Here is a 22,857-nt window from a genome sequence, read left to right as displayed (position 1 = left end):
GATATCAGCCATTCCGAGTTCACCATTGCACATCACGACAAGAGCCCTATGTTTCGGGGGGTACTTCCACTTCATAGCTACCATCTTGGTATCCACTGTAATATTGAATCGAGATCAAAGTTTTCAGATGGCACGGCGGTCATGTTGGGTATTAACATCAGAACGTTCCTCTAAAGGGGCAATCCAAACTAAATCGACCAATTTCCAAGTCAAAGGTTGCTAACAAAATTTATTTATTTTTCAATTTTTTACCTAAGTTTTTGCCACATTCAGGGAGTTGAAAACGGGTATTCATTTATTTTTTAGTCGAGCGGATTTGTTTGTAGCGGCCATTTTGTATAGGCGCGTGTGCGTATTTTGCACTGTTCAGAGGATTCCGTTAAACGCTATAACGCTATAAACTAATGAGTTCAAACCAAAACCATATGAAAGATAATGGAATGGATAATATTCCATGTTCTGTGCATACTGAGACGTACTTTAGAACGTCGACGAAAAAGCTCTGAACATTGAGGTTGGAAACCTAGAAATGGCCATTTTGGAATGTATATTTTGAAATGAAATAAACGAGACTCGCCTTCAAATTTTTATCTACATAGAGACTAGACAATAGAAATTTCCCAAACAAGTTTCAAATCTGAAAATTATATACTTGACTTTTTGGAAATTTTTAAACATTGCGAATTTTCGAAAATCGGGTATTTTCACCACCAAATATATCAGGAAGAACACAAATCAAAAATCTGAAATTGCCCAAAATAGACGATAGTTTTTCAGTAAGAAGTGGGTAAAATTGGAATCACTGAGACTTGAATAGTTTCTGAGTTATAAGTTGTTGCAATGATGTGAAATTCGCGATTTTATCAGCTGAACAGATGTACAGGTTTTGTGTTAATAGTATCTCAGGCATACTATATATATATATATATATATATATATATATATATATATATATATATATATATATATATATATATATATATATATATATATATATATATATATATATATATATATATATGTATCATTAGAAGTGCAGTCAAACAGCAAGAAATTCGAGATTTGCTACTTGTAAAAGAATTATCAATACCAGATCATATCATAGATTTGTACCTCTGACGAAAACGCAAATCAGATGTTAGGAATACTTAAAATCAGATAAATTTTCTAATTGCAGTACTTCAGTACTTCCAGAACACAGCATGTTGTCACTTGCACCTAATGATACCGTAGCCTGGTGGATTGGGAGAATTGAAGACATCACTCAGATCAGGAAAACGATGTTTTTGTTCACTTTTTCCATCCCCATGGCCCAAGACGACGAGAAATGGTGGATTGGGAGAATTAAAGACATCACTCAGGTCAGGAAAACGATATTTTTGTTCACTTTTTCCATCCCCATGGCCCAAGAACCTTTAAAACTATCTACGAATGACAAAGTGTGGGTGCCAATCACTAAGGTTCTCCGGAAACACACTCACAGAGTTCGCAACTTCTACAGGTTGCACTTTCAATATCAGTACCAAACTCTGTACACAAATTAGTCAACTGTTTACCTCACTGATGGCTTAACCGCAGCGCTATAGGCAGAAAAAAAAAATAACATAAGCGTTTCGTTTTCTGTACAAGATATGATTCATAAATTATGCATATTTTTCCCATTTAACATTACTGTCGTGTTATTTTGTCTTTTGCTACGAAGTTTATATCCACACCTCATGGCGCTTCATGATATTATGTCCCAGTGAAAAAACACTTATAACATAGAAACTACTTAAGTCTCACTGTTGCAATATTACGCACTTGTTACTGCTCAACTATTGTGTATTTTGTGCAAATTTCAGATTTTTGATTTGCGTCCTTCCTGAGATATTTGATGGTGAAAATACTCGATTTTCGAAAATTCGCAATCTTTAAAAATTTCCAAAAAATCAAGTACATGGTTATTAGATTTCAAACTTGTTTGGGACGTTGTCTATTGTCTAATCTCTATGTAGACAAAAAATTGAAGGTGTCTCATTTATTTGGTTTCAAAATGTACATTCCAAAATGGCCATTTCTAGGTTTCCAACCTTAATGTTCAGAGCTTTTTTTGCCCAATGTTCTAAACTACGTCTTAATGTGCACAGAACAGAGAATGTTGTCCATTCCATTATTTTTCATACGCTTTTGATTTGAACTCATTATCTTCAAAACCTAAAAAGTTACAGCATTTAACGGGGTTCTCTGAAAAGTTCAAAATACGCTCAGACGCCTATACAAAATGGCCGCTACGATAAAACCTGCTTGGCTAAAAAATAAATAAATACCCGTTTTCAACTCCCTTCCTGAATGTGGTACAAACTTATGCAAAAATTAATAAATAACTAAATTTTGTCAGCAACCATCATTAGTCAATTTCATTTAGATTTCCCCTGAATCAATTTATGTAATCAGATTTTAAGCATTTATTGAGAGTTTTGAGCACGAGCCCTCAATGGAACTTTCTTTTCTTACAGGTAAATAACGATGACATTGAAGAGATGAAAGGACAGAAGCTACTCTAATGTGAGAAACGGAGGTGCTGTATCATAATAACCTTCATCCAGGTAGACTACCAATTTTGCATAAGGTTGTATCCTTAGTAACTTGTTTTCGTTAAAAAGAGTGTATTGTAGAGAAGCTTCGCAAAGGTAGGCTTAATAGTACTAATAAACCAACATCAGCAATGTATTTGTAGCCTTCACAGAGTTCAACGTACAGTTCACGACATCTATCAGCACTTGTGAGTCAGCCAGGCATCAATTGATCGGATTCTATACAAATATATGACAGCCATTTAATATCCAACTTCAGCAACATTTCAAGGACGATCTAGAGAGACGTGTGGAGTAGTTTTACACCTGAGTTTTAGATCAATATGAAACGGATTCCTCATTCCTAAGGGCATTCTATTCAGTGGCAAAGATTTTACTTTATTTTATTTGTTTTTTGGTCGGGAGGTGAATCGTCAGAATCATAAGTATTAGAGTGACAGTAATGGATTGTGCACAGGGGTTCAGTGGAATAGCCACCTAGATCACCTCACCTTTCGTCTTATATGAAAGTATAATATACGGTGTAAGGATCTGGAAGAGACATCTTCAACGACGCATTTTGTGGGCCAGAAACTATCTTCAGAGACTTCCTAAAGCCTGTAACTCAATTTGATCAGATATGCACCTGTGAAATGCATGACGAAAAACACATCGAACTCGTCCTATAATTGTATTATCTTTTTCAATTCTCTCTCTCTCTCTCTCTCTCTATATATATATATATCGAAACGCCAATTGAAGACTAAGATATAGCCGAGCGGTTTAGTACCTATAAGTTCTCATGTTCGAACCCACCTGATGTTTGTTATTTTTTCTTGCGTGCTTCCACAACGAACGTTGCAAGTTCCAGTTTAGGGTCAATACATTTTTTCTATTCTTGCTATAATTCCTATAAACTATGACTTGGAAACCCTAAACAAAATATACATATTTATTGTAATATTCTAATCTGGATTTTTATGTTATTCTCTTCTTTCAAACACTTCATTACGAGAGAAAGGTCACTATAGAAGATCACTACTTGTTTCTAGACTACTTATCAGGAAAGTCGGCGAACTTTCGACGAATTTCACAATGAAACTTTTACAGTTTGTGTCATTTGGAGAGAGATGAATACATGCAAAGCAGCACGTTACGTAGTCTCCCATGAATGGAGTTCTAGTGATTGCTTGAAGACATTTTAGCTCCTGCAAGATAGGCGATGTGAAGAACGAATGTTCGAGCCTAGTGGCTGAAGTACATAACTTGTGAGTGGAGATTCTCGGATCGAATCCCAGTAGTGAATTTGTGAACTTTTATCATTTCTATTAATGTAAATGTATATTTCCAAATCGAAGTTAGGAATCGAAAGTTAAGAATCGAAGTTAGAACGCTCAAATCCAAAGCTAAAGCCGAAACTACGACGTTCAATTCAAATAAGTAAAACGAGGTGATCAACAGTTTAATATCAACTTCTCTAATCACTTTGCAACCAGATACAAATGTCACACGGATGTCGTAGCTTTAAAGGAAGAGTCTTTGGGTACCTTCCTACAGATAATGTATTCTCTCTTTCCCTGACTCCTCCTTGACATTCAGTTTCTCCACCTTTTTTGTGTTTTTTTTTCACTGTGTCCTCATCTCTCTATTTATTCTCTTCTTTTTCCTCGATTTTATACCATGAGAGACAAAGTGAAACAGGCAAGGTGATAAGTACTTAAGAGGCACCAAGCTCATTTGATTTTTCTTTCTATACTTTTCGATGCATATATATATATATATATATATATATATATATATATATATATATATATATATATTTAATTAATTAAAGTAACAATTAGACATAAATCCCATCTGAGAACCGAGATTTTCCATTCGGCTGTTTCCGATGTTGTATACGTGTGAATGTCTAAGATGTTTTCTCTCTCTCTCATTTCTCCATGTAGGTGGATGGTACGAGGAAAAACATAGAGAAGTAAACTTTTCTTTCAGTTATGTTTGGGATTTGTAAGAAATTTTCAGCTTTCTCCGAGCAGTTTTATTTGTTTAAGTAAATATGTGTAATATAACACTCATTATATGCAATTATGATTTTGTGTTTTGCTGATTCTTCGACTTATTACATATAAATGAAATGAAATCTTTGAGTTTTACGTCCCACGGTTATGCCGGTTAGGCTAAAGGAGACGGTGATGATGAGTAATGAATGAAATGGTGGAATGAAGAAAGTGGGAGGAAACGGGAGAACCCCGAGAAAATCCACGAACACGGTGTTTGTCCATCACAAAGTTCACTTGGCGGGAGCTTGGATCGAAGATTTATTACATATAGTTCATAATAAAATTTGTCGCGGACCCCTTTGAAGTACATGGGTCATTTGTCAATATATACGTTCATTTTGTTTTATTTTGTTTTTCTCATGCTTCTCTTTATTTTGTTTTTTCCACTATTACCTTTCTCTTTGTCTCGCTTTAAAACTGAGGATATGAGATGAAAAGAGAAATGAGGAGAACCTCATTCTATCACTCCATCTTATGTGAAATTTATGGTTTGTAGTCACGTGGTCCATACATTTCTTGCTCCAATCGAGGTGTCGGCAGGGGAACGAAGCCGAGGTTTATCCTAGCTTGATGAGTGCCACGAAGACGTTGGGTTGGTTCCCTAGGTTGTTAGGCGTAGTTTCACAATGAACTTAAACGCTTATGTTATAGGTCTTTCGTATTGAATTGTACCATGATTTTTACCTTCAAGTTACAATTAACTCAATAGAAATTTCGTCTATACCATGATTTGTGTTTCTTTAATTTCTTTATAGCGACTCATACAACATAAATTATATAATCAAAAAACCAACTCGGATAACTCCTCACTCAAAAACAGCAAGAGACAATGCGCTAACTAATTTACATGCAGATTACACAAAATATGAAATAATTGATGGACTCTCAGACCACACTTGCCAATTATTAGAAATAGACGGAGTACAGTCACACAAACAATAACGTAAAAATAGAAACTAAAATACTAAACCAAAAAATATAAATAAATTTCTTGGTTTTCTAAGAAACTAAATTGGAACGCCATGTATGAAAAACATGGGATAAAAGACAAATTTTGCTACTTTCTTACTATACTCAACAATAGTTTTTGCAAATCACTAGCTGAACCTGCGCTCTCTACACAGCGCATCATTCGCATATGAGCATAAATCTCATTCCTCACAACATCTGTACATGTCCCTTTACAGACACAAGTGAAAGACGTCTTAATAAAAATCGGCAAGAAATACCGTAAAGGGGAGATTTTTTTAGATTACTTTTTCAATATCTCGCACCGTTTGCAAGATTTGAGCCTACTTCCGGTTGGAGTTTCTAATTCATGTATGACCAGTGTTTTCTTTCTTCTTGCATGTAGTATGTAATAAGCAAATACATTACATACACAATTAATTATAATGTCAGTTATATATGGTGTTCATTGGGCAAAACACTCCAAAAATAAAGGTTCATCTTAAACTGGAGAATTGGTTATCCTTCCGTTTCCATTATTATTTGGCCATGAAACAAACGCCTGAGACATATACAACCCCTATATACAACAATGTGGTGCTGGATTTTATAATGCGTAGGATGTGATGTTTGAGTTTTTTTTTTTTTTAATTTCAACACTTCCAATGTACGCGTAAAAATGTAATAAAGAAATAGTGGCCATGTTTTTTAAATATTCAATTAGAACTGGGCAATCTACATGAAATTTGCAATCGACCAGTGAAAACGTCATCTTTCTAGAGCCTGTAGTTTCCGAGATCTCATTGTCGAAAGGATTGACCACAAACATATAAACATCTCCAACATATAGCTTAAAAGAACTCGGAAGATGGAAGCACAATTTACGTGCTGATTTTAGAAAGGCTTATTAAAATACAAAGGCTTTGAACAATAATTTTAAAACATAAACTTTATGAAAACGATGTACTTAACTAATTTATTTAAAGAACACATACTCAAAATGTTATGTTTGTCTCTGTTAAAACGTGAAATCACACACAACCGTAAATGACCGATTTGAAAGCCAAAGTTATAAGGTTGGAGCTCAGTCGCTTTTAATTGCTATTGTATCATTTTAATAGATAGATTAACAAAAACAAAGCGTACAATAAAGAAAACAGTGCATAGAAGTTGTATACAGTAAACCGAAGCTAAAATTATTTTAAAAAAAAGTTTCACCTTATAGAAAAATCGAAATAAACAATTTATTAAATTCTATAAAGCATTAATTAGAAACACTAAACAGGCACACTACACCAATATGATTACTCATTCTAGGAATAAAACGAAGTCTCTCTGGCAAGCTGTCAGAGATCACATACACATAAAAGATAGAAAAGTAAGTAATATAAAAAAGTTAATCATTGATGATACAATAATAGATGAAACTATTCAAATATGTGACGAATTTAATCGACATTTTACGGAAAAACCTGACAAACTATCGTGACGAAATATGTGACGAAATATCGACAAAATTAATAAAACTGCGTAAAGAGTCATTGACATCGCATCTAACGTATTTGTTTAATCAGAACTTAATAAATGGTGTCTTTCCTGATGTTCTTAAAATAGCTCAAGTAAGACCAATATACAAGAAGGGAGACACCAAATCCGTCGAAAATTACAGACCAATCTCGCTGCTACCTGCTTTCAGTAAAATATTTGAACACCTAATAAAGAGTACACTATTGGAATTTATCATACGCCAGAATATTATAACGAACGAGCAACACGGCTTTGTGCGCACAAAAGCACTCAAAACCGCTAACTATAGCTTAACAGATCACATACTAAAAGGAATAGACGAAAACTTTTTAGTATTTGTAATTTTATGATCTGAATAAGGCATTTGATGTAATAAACTGTGATCTATCTATTAAAATGCTAAAATAGCAACAAAAGCACCTGAGCTCCAACCCGAAAGTTTTGATTTTAAACCTTTTATTTACGGTTATTTGTGATTTCACGTTTAAAAAAGACAAATATTTTAAACTATGTGTACTTTAAATAGATCTTTTTCATAAAGTTTATTTTTAAATTTATTGTTCAAAGCCTTTGTATTTTAATAAACCTGCTCCAAAATCAATGCATCAATTGTGCTGCCATCTTTGGAGTTCTTTTAAACTATACGTTTGTGGAAGTTTATATGTTTGTGTCCAATCCTTTCGACAATAAGATATCGGAAACTACAGGCTCTAGAAAGGTGATGTTTTCACTGATCGATTGCAAATTTTGCGTAGACTGTCCAGTTCTAATTGAATATTTAAAAAACATGGCAGTTATTTCTTTATTACATTTTTACGGGTAAACTGGAAGTGTTGAAATGAAAAAAAAAAAAAAAAAAAACAACTAAAGCATCATATCCTGCGCATTATACATTCCAACACCACATAATTATATACATGGGTTGCATATCTCTCAGGCGTTTGCTTCATGGCCAAATTATAATGAAAAACAAAGGATAACCATTTCTCCACTAAGTTGAATCTTTATTGTTTGGAGTGTTTTACCCAATGAACATCATATGTCAATGACATTATAATTAATAGTGTGTGTAATGTATTTGCTTATTACATACTACATGCAAGAAGAAAGAAAACACTAATCATACATGAATTAAAAACTCCAACAGGAAGTAGACTCAAATCTTGCAAACGGTGCGAGATATTGAAAAAGTAATCTAAAAAAATCTCCCCTTTACGGTATTTCTTGCCGATTTTTATTAAGACGTCTTTCACTTGTGTCTGTAAAGGGACATGTACAGATGTGGGAATAGCAAGGAGAGTCATGCTCATATGCTAATGAAGCGCTGTGTAGAGGGCGCAGGTACAGCTAGTATTCTACTAAAAAAACTAAAACGTTACGGTATACGTGGAAACTGTCTCAAATTATTCAAATCTTATCTAGAAAATAGGAAGCAATCAGTCGAAATTATAAGAAATACAGGTGATACCCAAATGAAATAGAAATTGACTTATCGAGAAACAAAATATGGAGTGCCACAAGGCTCGGTTCTAGGTCCACTCCTGTTCCTACTATATATAAACGCTCTACCTAGCAATATAGATACCAAAATTATACTCTATGCTGACGATACTTCAGTGATTATGAAAGGAAAAGATACAAAATCTCTTGTTAACAATGTACATGACATAACAAAAAACTTCGCTTTTGGTTTGATAGTAATCAGTTGGTTTTAAAGAATACGAAAACACAATATATACTTTCCCACTCAGCACACGCTAAAAATATTAATAAATCCACAATAAATCTAAACGACCCATCATACAGCTAGTCAACAAAACCAAATTTTTTGGTGTCATAATAGATGAGTACTTTAGATGGAGTAATCATATTGAAACAACTATACATAAACTTAATTCAAGGCTACGAGGGGAGTTCAGTATGCTCTAATACTGACCCCCTTCCCCCTCATGTAGGATCATGATTTTAACATGTGTAGAAAGTAGACATCTTATGATGACTTTATGCCGCAGTGCAAGTCATTTGGCCATGTACTTTCTTCTTTGCAGGTGTTTGCAGTAGAGCATCTGTAAGAACTCTGTGAAAATGGAAAATAGTGAGGTTCGTGCGGTCAAGTACCTGCAATTGAAAAACTTACAGCCAAGGGAAATTCATGATGACTTGGTACAAACATTAGGACAGTCTGCTCCATCATATCCTACAGTTGCGAAATGGTGCCGTGAATTCATATGTGGCAGACAATCATGCGAAGATGCCCATGCAGATGGGTCACCAGTAACAGTGACCACCGAAGAAAACATTGCGAAGATCCTGGACATGGTTATGGCAGACAGACGAGTTACCACCAGGTATTTAGCAGAGAGTATAGGGTTGTCAACCGGCACAGTTCATAACATCTTGACCAATCATTTGTGTATGAAGAAAGTCTCGGCACGATGTGTCCCGGAAACCTGAATGGTGATCAGAAGAGGAGAACAGTGACATTTTCAAGGCAATTTTTGGACAGGTATCGTGCAGATCCAGAGGACTTTTTGACACGATTTGTAACAGTGGACGAAACATAGGTCCACCACTTTGACCCCGAATCCAAAGAAAGCTCAATGCAATGGAAGCACACCAGCTCCCCAACCCCGAAGAAATTTCGTGTTCAACAGTCAGCCAAAAAGGTTATGGCAACTGTTTTCTGGGATGCCAAGGGAATACTGCTGGTGGATTATCTGGAACATGGAACCACAATGACGGGCCAGTATTATGCTGACCTTATACCAAAATTGCGAGCTGCAATAAAGAGCAAGAGACGAGGAATGTTGGCGCGTGGAGTGTTGCTGCATCAGGACAATGCTCCCGTTTACAAGTCCGGTGTTGCCATGGCTGCAATTCATACAACTGGATTTGAATTGGTGCCTCATCCCCCATATTCACCCGACCTAGCCTCAAGTGGTTTCCACTTGTTTCCACATTTGAAGCAGCATCTCCGTGGACAGGTTTTTCGGGATGACAATGCCATCATGGATGCTGTTAATACATGGTTGTAGGGGCAAGTGGACATCATCTTCCAACAGGGTATAGAAGCTTTGGAGCGGCGATGGACTAAGTGCATTGAAAGGGCAGGGGATTATGTTGAAAAATAAACATATTTTCATTTCTATTATATTTTGCTTTCTTGGTGGGTATTAAAGCATACTGAACGCCCCTCGTATATGCTCTAAAAGTGCTAAAAGACACTTTAACTCGAAAAGACTTAATATAAATTTACTATGGATCCATATACCCTATCATAAAGTATGGCATCCTATTTTGGGGTAACGCAACTGAAAGCAAATCTATATTTATTAAACAAAAACAGGCCATCCGTACCATTGCAAACTTACATTACACTACAAGCTGCAAATCGCATTTTAACAAGTTAAAAGATATTAACAATTCCATCTATTTATATATATGAAGCATCCGTTTTCAGTCTAACGCAAAATGAAGATGAAGCGAAAGATCATCATTACAATACTAGAGATCGAAACAAAAAGTCTTACTTTACTAGATTATCACTGGTACAACAGGGTCCCAGACATATGGCAAATAAAATATTCAATGTTTTGCTCAATCACATAAAAATGGAGAAAAACTTAAATAAATTTAAACGAAACTTAAAAACGTATCTAATACCCTAGCTACAATTAGATACGAATTTCGTACTGAATAGTACGTACTATGCTAGTGTCCAGGATGATAGATTTCCATAGTAGTTAACTTCCCTGTACAGAAAAAACTTACTGTAAGAAAAATGTACAAAAGTTGTGTTTTACCTGAATTACAGGAAATATATGAATGAAATCAAGACCCTGAATTTGATGTGGTTCTATTCTGTGTGGGCATTTCATCTTTGGTAACACCGCAACAATTTTTTCTGTAAGAGCTCTGAAATAATACACAGTATTTACTGCTGATCAATCCTTTCAATAGAAAGTATTTGTACAGTTCTAATGCATAACACGTTATAAGTATTAATACCACTTACTACAATGAAACTGGATACGACCAAAGTTAGAAATCAAAATCTAGTCTACCGACAACAAATTTGACTATTAAATTCATGGAAAAAAGAGAAAAAACTAATGGAAATTACCAACAGTTTATTCAAAATACATTTCTTGCATCAGAGTTGACTAAACGACTCAACAGATTTTTCATATATGCTGAACATTTCAAATATCCGTCTTGAAATTTTGTTAACAAATTGGAAAATATAATACGGAACATACAAAATTGAGAGAGAAATTCGAGTAACAAAGTAAATTTTCTCACAATTCTTGTAAGGATTTCTTCTCTTTTCCACATTACGAACACGGAGAACACGAGAGAATAAAAAAAAAAAAAAAAAAAAACTTGTAAAGTAATAAATATGAAATTATTAGAAAGAAATCATAACACAAAATAAGAAATTAAGGAATGTTCATAACAAAAACTCTATCTAGAAGGATGCCCTAATGTGCTGTCTCTCATTAATTCCTCGCATTACATTACAGAGGTATGAGTGACCAAATTGCTCTTACTAATCAGTTACGAAAATCCATGGCGTCAGGTGCGACTGTACGCGATCCCTCTCTCCTGGTTACGAACGATGGCCCGGCATTATAGTTTCTATTGCAGAAAGCTCCGTTGGAGAATTACAAGGAGGATCTTGTTCCATTTCTCCTTCACAGCTTTTGAGAGTCCACTTACAGTTGTCACACCCTCTTACTCAAAGCCCTTTTTAGCAGTTCAAATCCACAGAAGTCATCGGGATTTCGTCTGCAGACTTCGCAGGTATCTCGTTGAAAGATTTGGCTTGCACTCTACTGGTCTCATTCACATCTTAGAAGCATGCGAGGGACTATTTTGAGGTATGTGATAAAACTCTTATCTTGATGCATGCGAACAATGTTGATCTCGTTTCAATATACCTTTGGTACTCCTGCTTGTAGATCAGCCTCAGAATCCCCTCCTCGTAGTATTGTAAATTGATTTTGCAGTCCTTCACTCTGCAAATCTTGCTTGCTTCCAAAGTGAGAGCAACCGATAACTACCAAAGACCACCTTTCAGAAAAGCCTCTTTGCGTGCTCGAACTACCCTGTGAAGCCTTTCGCGATTTTGTCTCCGTACAAGATAGCTCTTGGTTTGCCGCAATGGAAATGGTCCACCGACGCCTCATCCAATGTAGCGATGTATCGCCACCCTTTTGTTTGCCAAAGGCTGCTCATACAGCTTTCCAGTGTTACACTTGCGCTTCTATCGGTGCGCAAGGTAAGGCGAAGACATTAGCCTTCAACACTTTTTCGAGATTTAGTCGTTGGCGCAAAGTGTGGTCTCAATTTCTATAGATACATTTAGACGATTCGCAACCTATCTTTGGGTGGGGAGATTTTCTTACGTGACATTATGCGAAGTTTCGTCATTAGAACACACAGTTACTTGGAAAAGATATACAATGTGCTCCTTCTGAAACGGTTCAGTTTGGGCAACATTTTTGGCCCAGTGAGGGACACTCTCACAGTTTACAAACTACGTTGAGAGATGCGCCTGGCCAAGGTTGGGCAAGTTCATTCTGCGCATGGCAGACGGGAGGAAGAATCACGTTTGGAAAACCATACGCGAATCACCTTTCTGTAGAATCAAATTATACTCTTGCAAAAAGACAACATAATTTGAAGACATCGATATAGATATAGATTGTAATTCCATTCCGAAAAGAAGAAAATACAAAGATGAAACAAAAAAGATGCGTTCCAATTTCTTTATTTCCGTCATATGATAATATAGTGCGAACACTTATGTCCGAAAGTTAGAGAAAACCATGAGCAAGTGGAACATAAATGCAGATCGATGCTGATCTGCTGAATGGGACTATTTGCGAGATGTCCATAGTCCACACTACAGCAAATGGCGACTGTAAGGTATCTTCCTCATATGGGTTTATTCTGTCGATTCCTCATTAATCTACTTAGACATCACCAGAAAAAGTCAGTATGAAGTGTGATCACTCAGAAACAGCTATATAGTTTGCACAGCATGTTCCCATACTGTGAATGATGTCATCCAGCAGCTCCTGCGGTAATGCGTCCTATTATCGCATAAGCCTCGTTGGAGGTCTTTCAGCGTCCAGGATGATGGATTTCCGGTTGCAATCCAACGTCCAATTTTGTACAAGACACGTTCAAACATATAAAAATCAGAGAGCATGGCAATTACCCCAAATGCGCTATATCTAGGTATTCTTTTATCAGTTGCGCTTTCTTGTAATGACGCGCATTTTCGCCTGTCAGATTCGCTGTGCTGGCTAGGGATATATGCCATGGAAGAGTAGTATATATAGTTCCAGGATAACATTAGATCGTACCAGTCACAGTATCCTACGGGAACGTATGCAGGGATGTCTGGGCCCCTAACATGATGCCACTCCAGACCATAACCCAGCCCCGCCATAACGATTAGCAGGGTCATAATACATCCCTAATCCCCACCAGATATATAGACGTAGAAAATCCCAATCTAGACTTAACAGGAACTCGTCAGTGAAAAGCAGTCCAACTTCCTGTTCTTGGGCCCACTCACGATGAGCTAGATACCAAGTTAAACTATCCTAACTGTGTTGTAGTACGATTGGAACTTTTCTAACGAGTCGCTCTGCACAATAGTGCACGTCATGTGGTCATCAATATATAGTTTGTCGGGAGAAATATGTCCCAAAGGTTGCTGTTAGGTTTTGAGCTAATGCAGATGCAGTGCTGATTGAACGCCATAGATATATAATGCTAGATAGTGGTCTTTCCAGTTAGAATGTGGTACACGGGCAACCTTCCTCGTACTGCCTTCCAACTGTTGTCCTTCTGGAATTTTCGTCCAATATCACGAAATTATACAACGAGCAACTTTCAACTCCGCATCCACAGTTCTTGCGACATTCCTAGTCTGATGATACGGTCACGTGAAACGTCATCTAGATTCGCTGTGCTATTATCTATGCTTAGTGTGCACTTCATGTATACCCACAAAACGAAACACGTTGTTTGTAACACTTCCTTACCCCATTGGGCTTCCATGTATCACCCGCCAATGATTAATTACGTCCGAACAGGGCAACTATGACACTCACGTGATTGCAATTTACATCATTTGCGAGAGGCATGATGTGGTATTTTCTGCCATCCACAAAATCACACTTTTGCCATAAACCTCATGGTTTCGAAAAGAAATTCTGGACATTTGTGCCTTATCAGATTACATTTCCCCTTTACAGTTTACCAAATGTAACCGAATAACAGGAGAAAAAATCCTTATAAGTTCAAATCGTTCATTTTTTGTAAAATGATTACGAAATAATCACTGAATAGATTGTCACAAAATTCTGCATTTCTTTAAAAGTCACAACGGACAATAACTATGTCTAAAAATAGAATGAAAGAATGTCTCATGCACACCAAATACCTACATCGTATGATTAACGTTCTAGAATGGACCTCGCGTTCTCTTAAATAGCTACTAAACCGCTTCACAAGGCTGATTCAACACCGATAAATATACACCCTACTGTGGATCAAATCTGCTATTATGAACATTTTTGAGGAACCATGCAATGTTTTGTATATGGAACTGCCTGTAAAAGCCTGTCAGATTTTTTTTTCCTGTTTCGTCGAAAACACATGTAAAGAAAATATTACAAGCACATTGTTTTTAGGTGTTATACATGTCGAAAAGGTATTAAACTTCTGTTGGAAATTTTGCACGGAAACACGCATTGTACAGAGCCTGTACATTAAAATGAGAACATGCAATGTACACGTAGTCACTCACATGCAAGTAAATGAAGGGAATATGTGCATGTAAAGTACCTTGAATGGATTGTTGATAACCTCGCAATACAGTAAGAATCAAAAGTACAAGGAAGGTGCCTGTTTATCAACATGTAATATACCAGTGTGACATTCGCATTACATGTAAATACCATGTATTAGCGTATAGCATGGAAAACGCATGATGTAGAATGTGTTATTTTACATTTATCATTTTCGTGTACATGCGAAGTGTGTAACTCCCTTACGTGCAGTGTATAGACAATGTACAGGTGAGCGGGAACATGCAACGATCATGATTGCCAATAATTGGATTAAACGGATACGTGTGGTGAACAAGGTGAATTGGAGCTAAACATTCACGTTATACGCATAGGAGACATGCAATATTCAGGCACAAGTCTTCAATTCGGCATTCGTTACGCAAGGTCCTGACTGACACATGTACAATACATGGGATTACAACTGAATACATTGCCTGTATTATCTCCGTGTACCTGCGAAGTGTGAACCCACCTATATGCCATGTATAGGCAATGTGCAGGTAAACAGAAAATGCAATGAACAAGATTGATTGGAGTGAATCATTAATGTTATAGGTGTAGGAAACATGTAGTATTCAGGCACCAAGTCTCCAGTTTGCCATGCACATGTGCAAGGTCCTGACACATGTATAGTACATTGGAATAGAATTAGACATATTGTCTGTAACACGCAAAGTGTGAACTCACCTACATGCAGTATACAGGCAATGCACAGATGAATGGGAACATGCAATGATCATGATTGCCACTAAATGGATTAAACAGATACGTGTAGTGAGTAAATAGCTTAAACAGTACATGCGATGGACAAGGTTGATTAGAGTGAAACATTCACGTTACAGGCGTAGGGAACATGCAATATCCAGACATCAAGTCTCCACTTTTACATGCACATATGCAAGGTATTGACATGTATATACAGAGGCGTGCGCAGACCCTTGGATTAGATGGATCAAATAGTAGTATTACTGCTTAAAGCATCCAACCTACATTCTAGTATCCTAACACCTGTATTTCACATGTATTTAACATATCAATTACATTTTTATCAAAAGAAAAGCAGCTGTCGTCAGATCCTCATGAGGTAACGTATATGTCAACTACATGGAATATGCCGGTTATGTACATGTCTTTCCACTCTCTACATGTTGTTTACACGCATTTTTTACGTTGCAAGGTTTCAACCCTATCAACATGAAAACTACCTGTTTCCGTGAAATGAACATGCAATAATCTTAAAAAAAATCGATACCTGTCTCATGCGTTTAAAAGTGTTCCTTTTCAGGAGTATGTACAGGCGCCTGTAAAAATATGCCTGTTTATGCATTTTTCACAGGCGCCTGTAAACCACCTGCATTTTCTGTCTGGGTGGTAGAATAGAATAGAATATTTTATAACTTACAAGCAACAGACAACGTCCGAATGAGATTTACATACGGATACAGATATAAAAAAAGTAATTATAACATACAGACAATCAGTTACTGGTTAATAGTATAATGAAAACCTAATAATATTTTAGATAAAGTGACACTGCAAATTACGACACAGTTTCTTGACATTCACTAAACTCTTCAATCGAGTAAAATGGATTCGTTATTAGCCAATCATATAACTTTCTTTTATAAATCTTCTGATTATGTATATATCATATGTTCTAAAAATGGCGCCCACGGACTACAGAGCACAATTCTACAGGCCAAATAAAGCGAGAATGCTATATGATGAAATACACTCTGCAACCTCCTTCAGCCGCTAAGGAGAGATGAAAATTTACAATGTGGGAATATTGTTGATAAATTTTGAAAAAATTATCAGTTCGAATGTTTCACGTAGTTACATCGATTATCGCCAGATGGAGTTATAGCTGACAGGTGCAGAGTAAATGAAAATTAAATGATATATTTTATAACAGTCAAATTGAGAGTATCTGGGGATTATACCGAACATGCTGATTGGCTGATCGTCTGTTTCAGCGTTCTTCATTAACTAATACTTTCTTCATTGCAGATTAGGTTGTCATTACTCGTACTTTTCTTTAGTCTGATAGACGTTGATACTAACGCCATCTGTTACCATCGGTAGCGTTACATCATGGACTAGGAAAACCAAGAAACAAACATGTATGTATGTATGAATGTATATGTACGAGGTGTGATTGGAAAGTTTTAAGACTGGGCTTGTAATTTAAAAATGGCAGTACTTACAGGCTATTGTGATGGATTTCCTTCAAAGTAGTCCCCTGCTGAATGGACACACCGATTCCAACGGTATTTCCACTTCTGGAAGCATTCCTGAAAATTATTTTCCGTGATGATGTGAAGCACTCTCTCCGTATTTGCTTGAATATCCTCGATTGAGTCAAATCTCTTTCCATTCAATGACAATTTTAATTTAGGAAAGAGGCAGAAGTCGGCCGGGGTCAAATCTGGGGAATACGGGGGTTGCGGAAGCACAGGAATGTTGAATTTGGCCAAAAATTCCTGGATCGAGAACGCACAATGCGCTGGTGCATTGTCGTGGTGGAGAATTTAATTCTTTTCTTTCCAGAGAGCAGGCCTTTTCCGCCGCACATTTTCGCGCAAACGGTGAAGGACACTTTTGTAGTATTTCTGGTTGACTGTCTGCACTCTACGGGCAAATTCATGATGTACGATGCCCTAAGAATAAAATTAAAAAAAAAAAAAAAAAAACATTGTCTTTACATTCGTCCGACTTTGTCGCGCTTTCTTTGGTCTTGGGGAATCTGGGCTCTTCCACTGAGAAGATTGGGCCTTTGTTTCTGTGTCATACCCATAAACCCATGATTCATCATTTGTTATAACCCTATTCAAGAAATTGAGTCCATTTCGGCTCGACTAAACAGTTCTTGGGACACTTCAAGTCTGAGTTGTTTCTGCTCGTGTGACAACACTTTTGGAATGAATTTCGCGGACACTCGACGCATGTTCAAATCATCAGTTAAAATTGACTGAACCGCATAGAAACTTAAATTCAGGTCTTCAGCTATCTCCCTAATTTTAAGTCTACGGCTCGAGCACGCTAAATCGCCAACTTTCGCAATATTTCCGTTAGTTTTTTTTTTTTTTTTATGTTGAAGGCCGGCCAGACCGGAGATCATCCTCTACTGACTCGCGGCCATCTTTGAATCTGTGAAACCAGATAAACACGTTTGACCGGCTCAGACATTTGTCTCCAAAACTTTTTTTAAGAGTTTGTAAGTCTCCGAAGCAGATTTCCAGTTTTAAAACAAAATTTCATACAAACGCATTGTTCTAATTTTTCATCCATTTTGCGCACTTAAAAATCCGCCAAGAGACACACACGCCCGCACTCAACTGGTTGCTACGCCGTACTGAATGAAGATATCGCGGTGCATGTTTCAATATGTCTGAAGGACACACCAAATGCTTTCATGCAAATGGGCAATTATATCTACTCCTCGTGAGCAGTGCTGCCGTCTTAAAACTTTTCAATGTATGTATGTATGTATGTGCGTATGTACGTACGAGGGCGGGGTGAAAAGTCCTCGGCCTGACAATCAAAGACTGCGAATTTTACTTCAAAAATGATTTTATTTTTCAATATAATCTCCCTTAACTTCAATAGACTTGGTCCAGCGTTTCTCCAACATCAGTATTCCTTTCCGGAATTGAGAGTCTGGAAGGTTGTGAAAATAGTCATCCACGACCCTCTCAACTTCTTCATTCGATGTGAAGCGCTTCCCAGAAAGAAATTTCTTCAAGTTTGGGAACAGATAGAAATCCGATCAGGATTCAAATCAGGAGAATATGGGGGATGGTCGAGCAAATCGTACCCCAAATCCCGCAGTTTTCCCATCGTCAACACACCCTTGTGTACAGGTGTGCTGAAAGATGATTTTCTTCTTCAAGCCAGGCTTCTTGCGAATTTTGACATCCAGCTGGTCAAGAAGGTTGGAGTAATATTCGCCTGTAATTGTTCTCCCTTTTGCAAGGTAATCAATTAATAGAACCCCTTTCGCATCCCAAAACACACTGGCCATGACCTTTCTGGTCGATACGATCGTCTTCGCTTTCTTCGGCGCTGCCCCACCGGCTTCCATCTATTGCCTGGACTGCTGTTTCATTTAAGGTGTGTATTGGTGAACCCATGTCTCATCCATTGTTACAAACCGCCGCACAAAATAGCTTGGATCCCTTTTGAATCGGTCCAAAGATTGCTGCGAAAATCGTTTTCGCATTTGCTTTTGGTCGGCAGTCAGCAAATGCGGCATCCATGTTGCGCAGAGCTTTTCCATCCCTAGTTCTTTGTGCAAGATGTTTCGCACTCGTTCCTCCGATATCCCCACACTGTCAGCTATCTCACTCACCTTCACTCGCCTGTCGTCCAACACGATATCATGCACTGTTTCGATTATTTCAGGTGTGGTTGCGGTTTTCGGCCTTCCTTCACGTGGGTCATCTTCGATGGATGTTCGACCACGTTTAAATTCAGCTGCTTACTTTTTAACGGTTGACATGGAAGGAGCAGAGTCCCCGTAAACTTTTGTCAACTTCGGATGAATTTCCGTAGGGGTTAATCCATCCAAACCGAAAAATTTGATTACCGCACAATATTAAAGCTTACCCAATTTTACAACTAACACGCAAGACGTCTAACTGCAACAATGCCTGCACACAAACTACTTGAGAGAACAAGCACTTGTTATACGAACAACTGAAAAGCGCCCCCAGGCAAGAACAATAAAATTTTGCTAATTGGAGTGCCACCTCTGGGTCAGGCCGAGAACTTTCATCCCGCCCTCGTATGTATGTATGTGTGTACGTATGTATGTGTGTGTGTTACACAACTTACGCAGCGGATTGAAACAAACGCAAGTCTCCTGTTACTAACTTGTTTAACGTCATAACAATAAAATGCATTTATAAATATTGTAGTAGTGAAACAGTTGCCATGTTAAGTATAATTATAGAAATTGAAGAAAAAGTGCAATCAAAGAAAATATTGTTTATCATTTCTACATTAGTATTATGAGAATGGTACTTTCTGTGAAACAGGATAAAACTCCTCAGGAATATTTCGATGCAGATGCGCTAGTTATTGTTGTCTTTTAATTAATTGTTTAAAACCAGGAATCCCGGGGTACGTACCGCTCGGGCCTATAGGAGGGCCCTTTCCCGGATAATTCTGAAAATTGACCCTCCTAAAAATTCAATTTTTGGTATTTTTGAATCAACAGATTTTTTCGTGTTTTTTCTTCTTTTTCACAATGGAGAACATGTATTCCTGAACAGTGACGACGCCAGAGGGGGGGCAAGGGGAACGAGCGCCCCCCTAGTAGCTACTTCTGCCCCCCTGACTGCCACCTACAATCTTTAAACATTCTACATGTAGTATTTTATATCAGTATCATAACCAATCTCATCGTCAAATTGTAGTCTACTTTCCATGCGTTTACTATGTGGCAGATTAGTCCTAAAGCTTTCTTCTTTGAGCGTCTGGGTATGCACGCATACTTCTGTTTTCTAATTTAGCGCTTTTGAGGTAAATTTTAGTTATACTTCTTTCTTATGATTTTTAATTATTGTGCCTAGCGAACAATACTAGATTTAGTCGATTTGTTTTCTTCTCATTGGATCAACTTCGAAGGGAACAAAAGAAAGGTAAAAACAGTTACGTAACTTTTTTGTATTTATCCAGGTTTGAAGTTTTCAGTTTCATATTTTGTTTTATTTAAAGGTTCTATATTTCTTTTTTCTGAAATAGTATTCTCGGCTTTCAATATTCAGAGGATTTGCTTATAACAGCTTAGTTTGCAACTACCAGGGCTTAATTTTTTGAAGGGGATAAAAAGAGTTGTGTTTTCCCTTCCTGCAAATGATAATAATAAATTTATTGAATTAAATTGATTCCCAATAAAACGTATTGTCAGAGTGCTGATCTTTAGTTAGTAATTGGTTTATACTAGTGCTCCCTTACTTATTTTGTTTCAAAGTACTGACGTGACGTCTACCATATTGACTAGGAACTGCTGAAAAATTCGTAGCCCAATCCAGAAGTGCACGTGGAATGGTGAAGTTTTACTTCTTCTACACTTTCCCCGGAGTCAATATACTACCTTGTACAGTGCTCCAGTTTTTGCAGAAAACTTTAAAAAATCTGAAGATTTCCTCTCGCCACTGTTCGTAGCACTACCCTTATCAGATCTAAAATGACGTCCTTTCAAGTGTTATTTAAGTTTGGAAAATAAGTACACGTAATAGTTAGACGGAGCTAAATCTGCGGAATAAGAATGATGATCTAGACATTGAAATTTTAGATTATGTAATGTCAGTTGTGTTCGCAGGGGTTTGATGGACAGGTGTATTCTCCTGAAGGAACAGAATTCCATTCTTTTCATTTTCCGCGGCGTTGAACTTCGAATTTTTCTTTCAGTTTTGTAAGTAATGCAGAGATTCTGGATTAAATATCTGACCGTAGCGGAGGTAGTCTACGAGTACGACCCCATACTTATCCCAAAAGAATGTTGCAAACAGATTCTCAACCTACTTTTGTGTCTTGAACTTCTTGGGGCGAGGGAGAAATGAGTGCTGCTACTCCATTGACTTATGTTTCGTTTCAGGATCATAGTGGTAGAACCATATTTCGTCCATGATTACTATTCGTGAGCGAAATTGATCAGCATTACGGTCAAATTGGAAGAAGACTTCTCTTAATGCCGTCACTCTTTTATTCTCCTGACATATTTTGGGAACCCATTATGTCGAGAATTTGAGCATACCCAAGCCATTCTGAATTATGCTACCGATGAGTTCCAAAGAAATGCCAGAATCTCTGACACAAGTTTTGCTGAGAAGGTAAAAACGACGTGAGAAGTTTTTTCTGAGAAAGCGAGGTGCAGCCAGACCTCAGACTATAATAAGTATATCGTGAGTTTACTATACACTGTAAAAACAATATAAATAATAGCTTAAATTATTTTTGTCACTCAAAAACTGGGGTGGCCTAGGACCTCCGGCCCCGGGCTATATCCACCACTGGCTGAAATGCTGCAATTTTCAAGAATAATATCACAAATTGCATCCATGATTTCGGGAAGAGTCATTGCTTTTAATCATTATGGATGTAAAGCATATTTTGTTGAGAAATCACCACGTTTATACTAAGCCACTTACTTCTTCACCATTGTATATAACGGAGGAGACTCCCGTCGTGTTTCACTGATTTCCTAATTAATTTACTTCAGTGACTTCCCTTGGTGGAACAAACATGTTATAACAGTTAGGATCTGGATGTTCGTAAAATTATGTTTGGGCACACATAATCACTTCAGAGGACTGAGAAACAATAAGAATGTCATTATTAATATGAAAATTTGAATTTGTATATACATACAGAGATATGTTTTTCTAAACTACGTTTCATTTTTCTACCTAGTACCTACACTCCTTCTGGATTGGACTACGACATTTTCAGCAGCTCCTCATAAATTCTCTCTCTCTCTCTCTCTCTCTCTCTATATATATATATATATATATATATATATATATATGAGAGAGAGGGAGATACGTAGCATATAGTACTAGGCGCATGTGTTACTTGTAGCATACGCGAAAGTAATATAGGTCTAATATGAAAACAGCAACGAAATGCACAATGTAATGTAAAATAAGTCAAACGTAATAAATATGTCATTTTGGTATGGCAAATAGCCCCCCCCCCCTTCCGAAAATGTATCTGCCCCTCCTGTTCCTGAATGAGAGTATGGCGGTGTTACTAGGGATATTCTAAGATTCTAACCTCATACTTTAGTTTTCCCCACGCCATTCTCAACATCTGCTGTTTGTGATATAAGAAGCATGAAAAATTATAGTTCAATTTGTCATTTACGCAATCGCCACTTCGTCAAAA

The 22,857-nt window shown here is 37.1% G+C and overlaps 1 protein-coding gene across 5 annotated transcripts in view; it reads right to left on the bottom strand.

Annotated features, from left to right (window-relative positions):
* The window catches only part of fidipidine (coiled-coil domain-containing protein 93), a 327,823-nt gene that overhangs the window by 277,314 nt on the left and 27,652 nt on the right, over nt 1–22,857 (bottom strand). For all 5 annotated transcript variants that reach the window (XM_081728605.1, XM_081728609.1, XM_081728608.1 and 2 more), the window contains exon 4: nt 10,897–11,008. In XM_081728605.1, the coding sequence (XP_081584731.1) occupies nt 10,897–11,008 (112 nt within the window). The remainder of the gene's footprint in view (nt 1–10,896; nt 11,009–22,857) is intronic.

This window comes from Thermobia domestica, chromosome 10 (assembly GCF_964235325.1).
Source record: "Thermobia domestica chromosome 10, izTheDome1.hap1.1, whole genome shotgun sequence".
NCBI classification, from domain to species: Eukaryota; Metazoa; Arthropoda; class Insecta; order Zygentoma; family Lepismatidae; genus Thermobia; species Thermobia domestica.
This window is presented reverse-complemented; position numbering and strand designations above follow the sequence as displayed.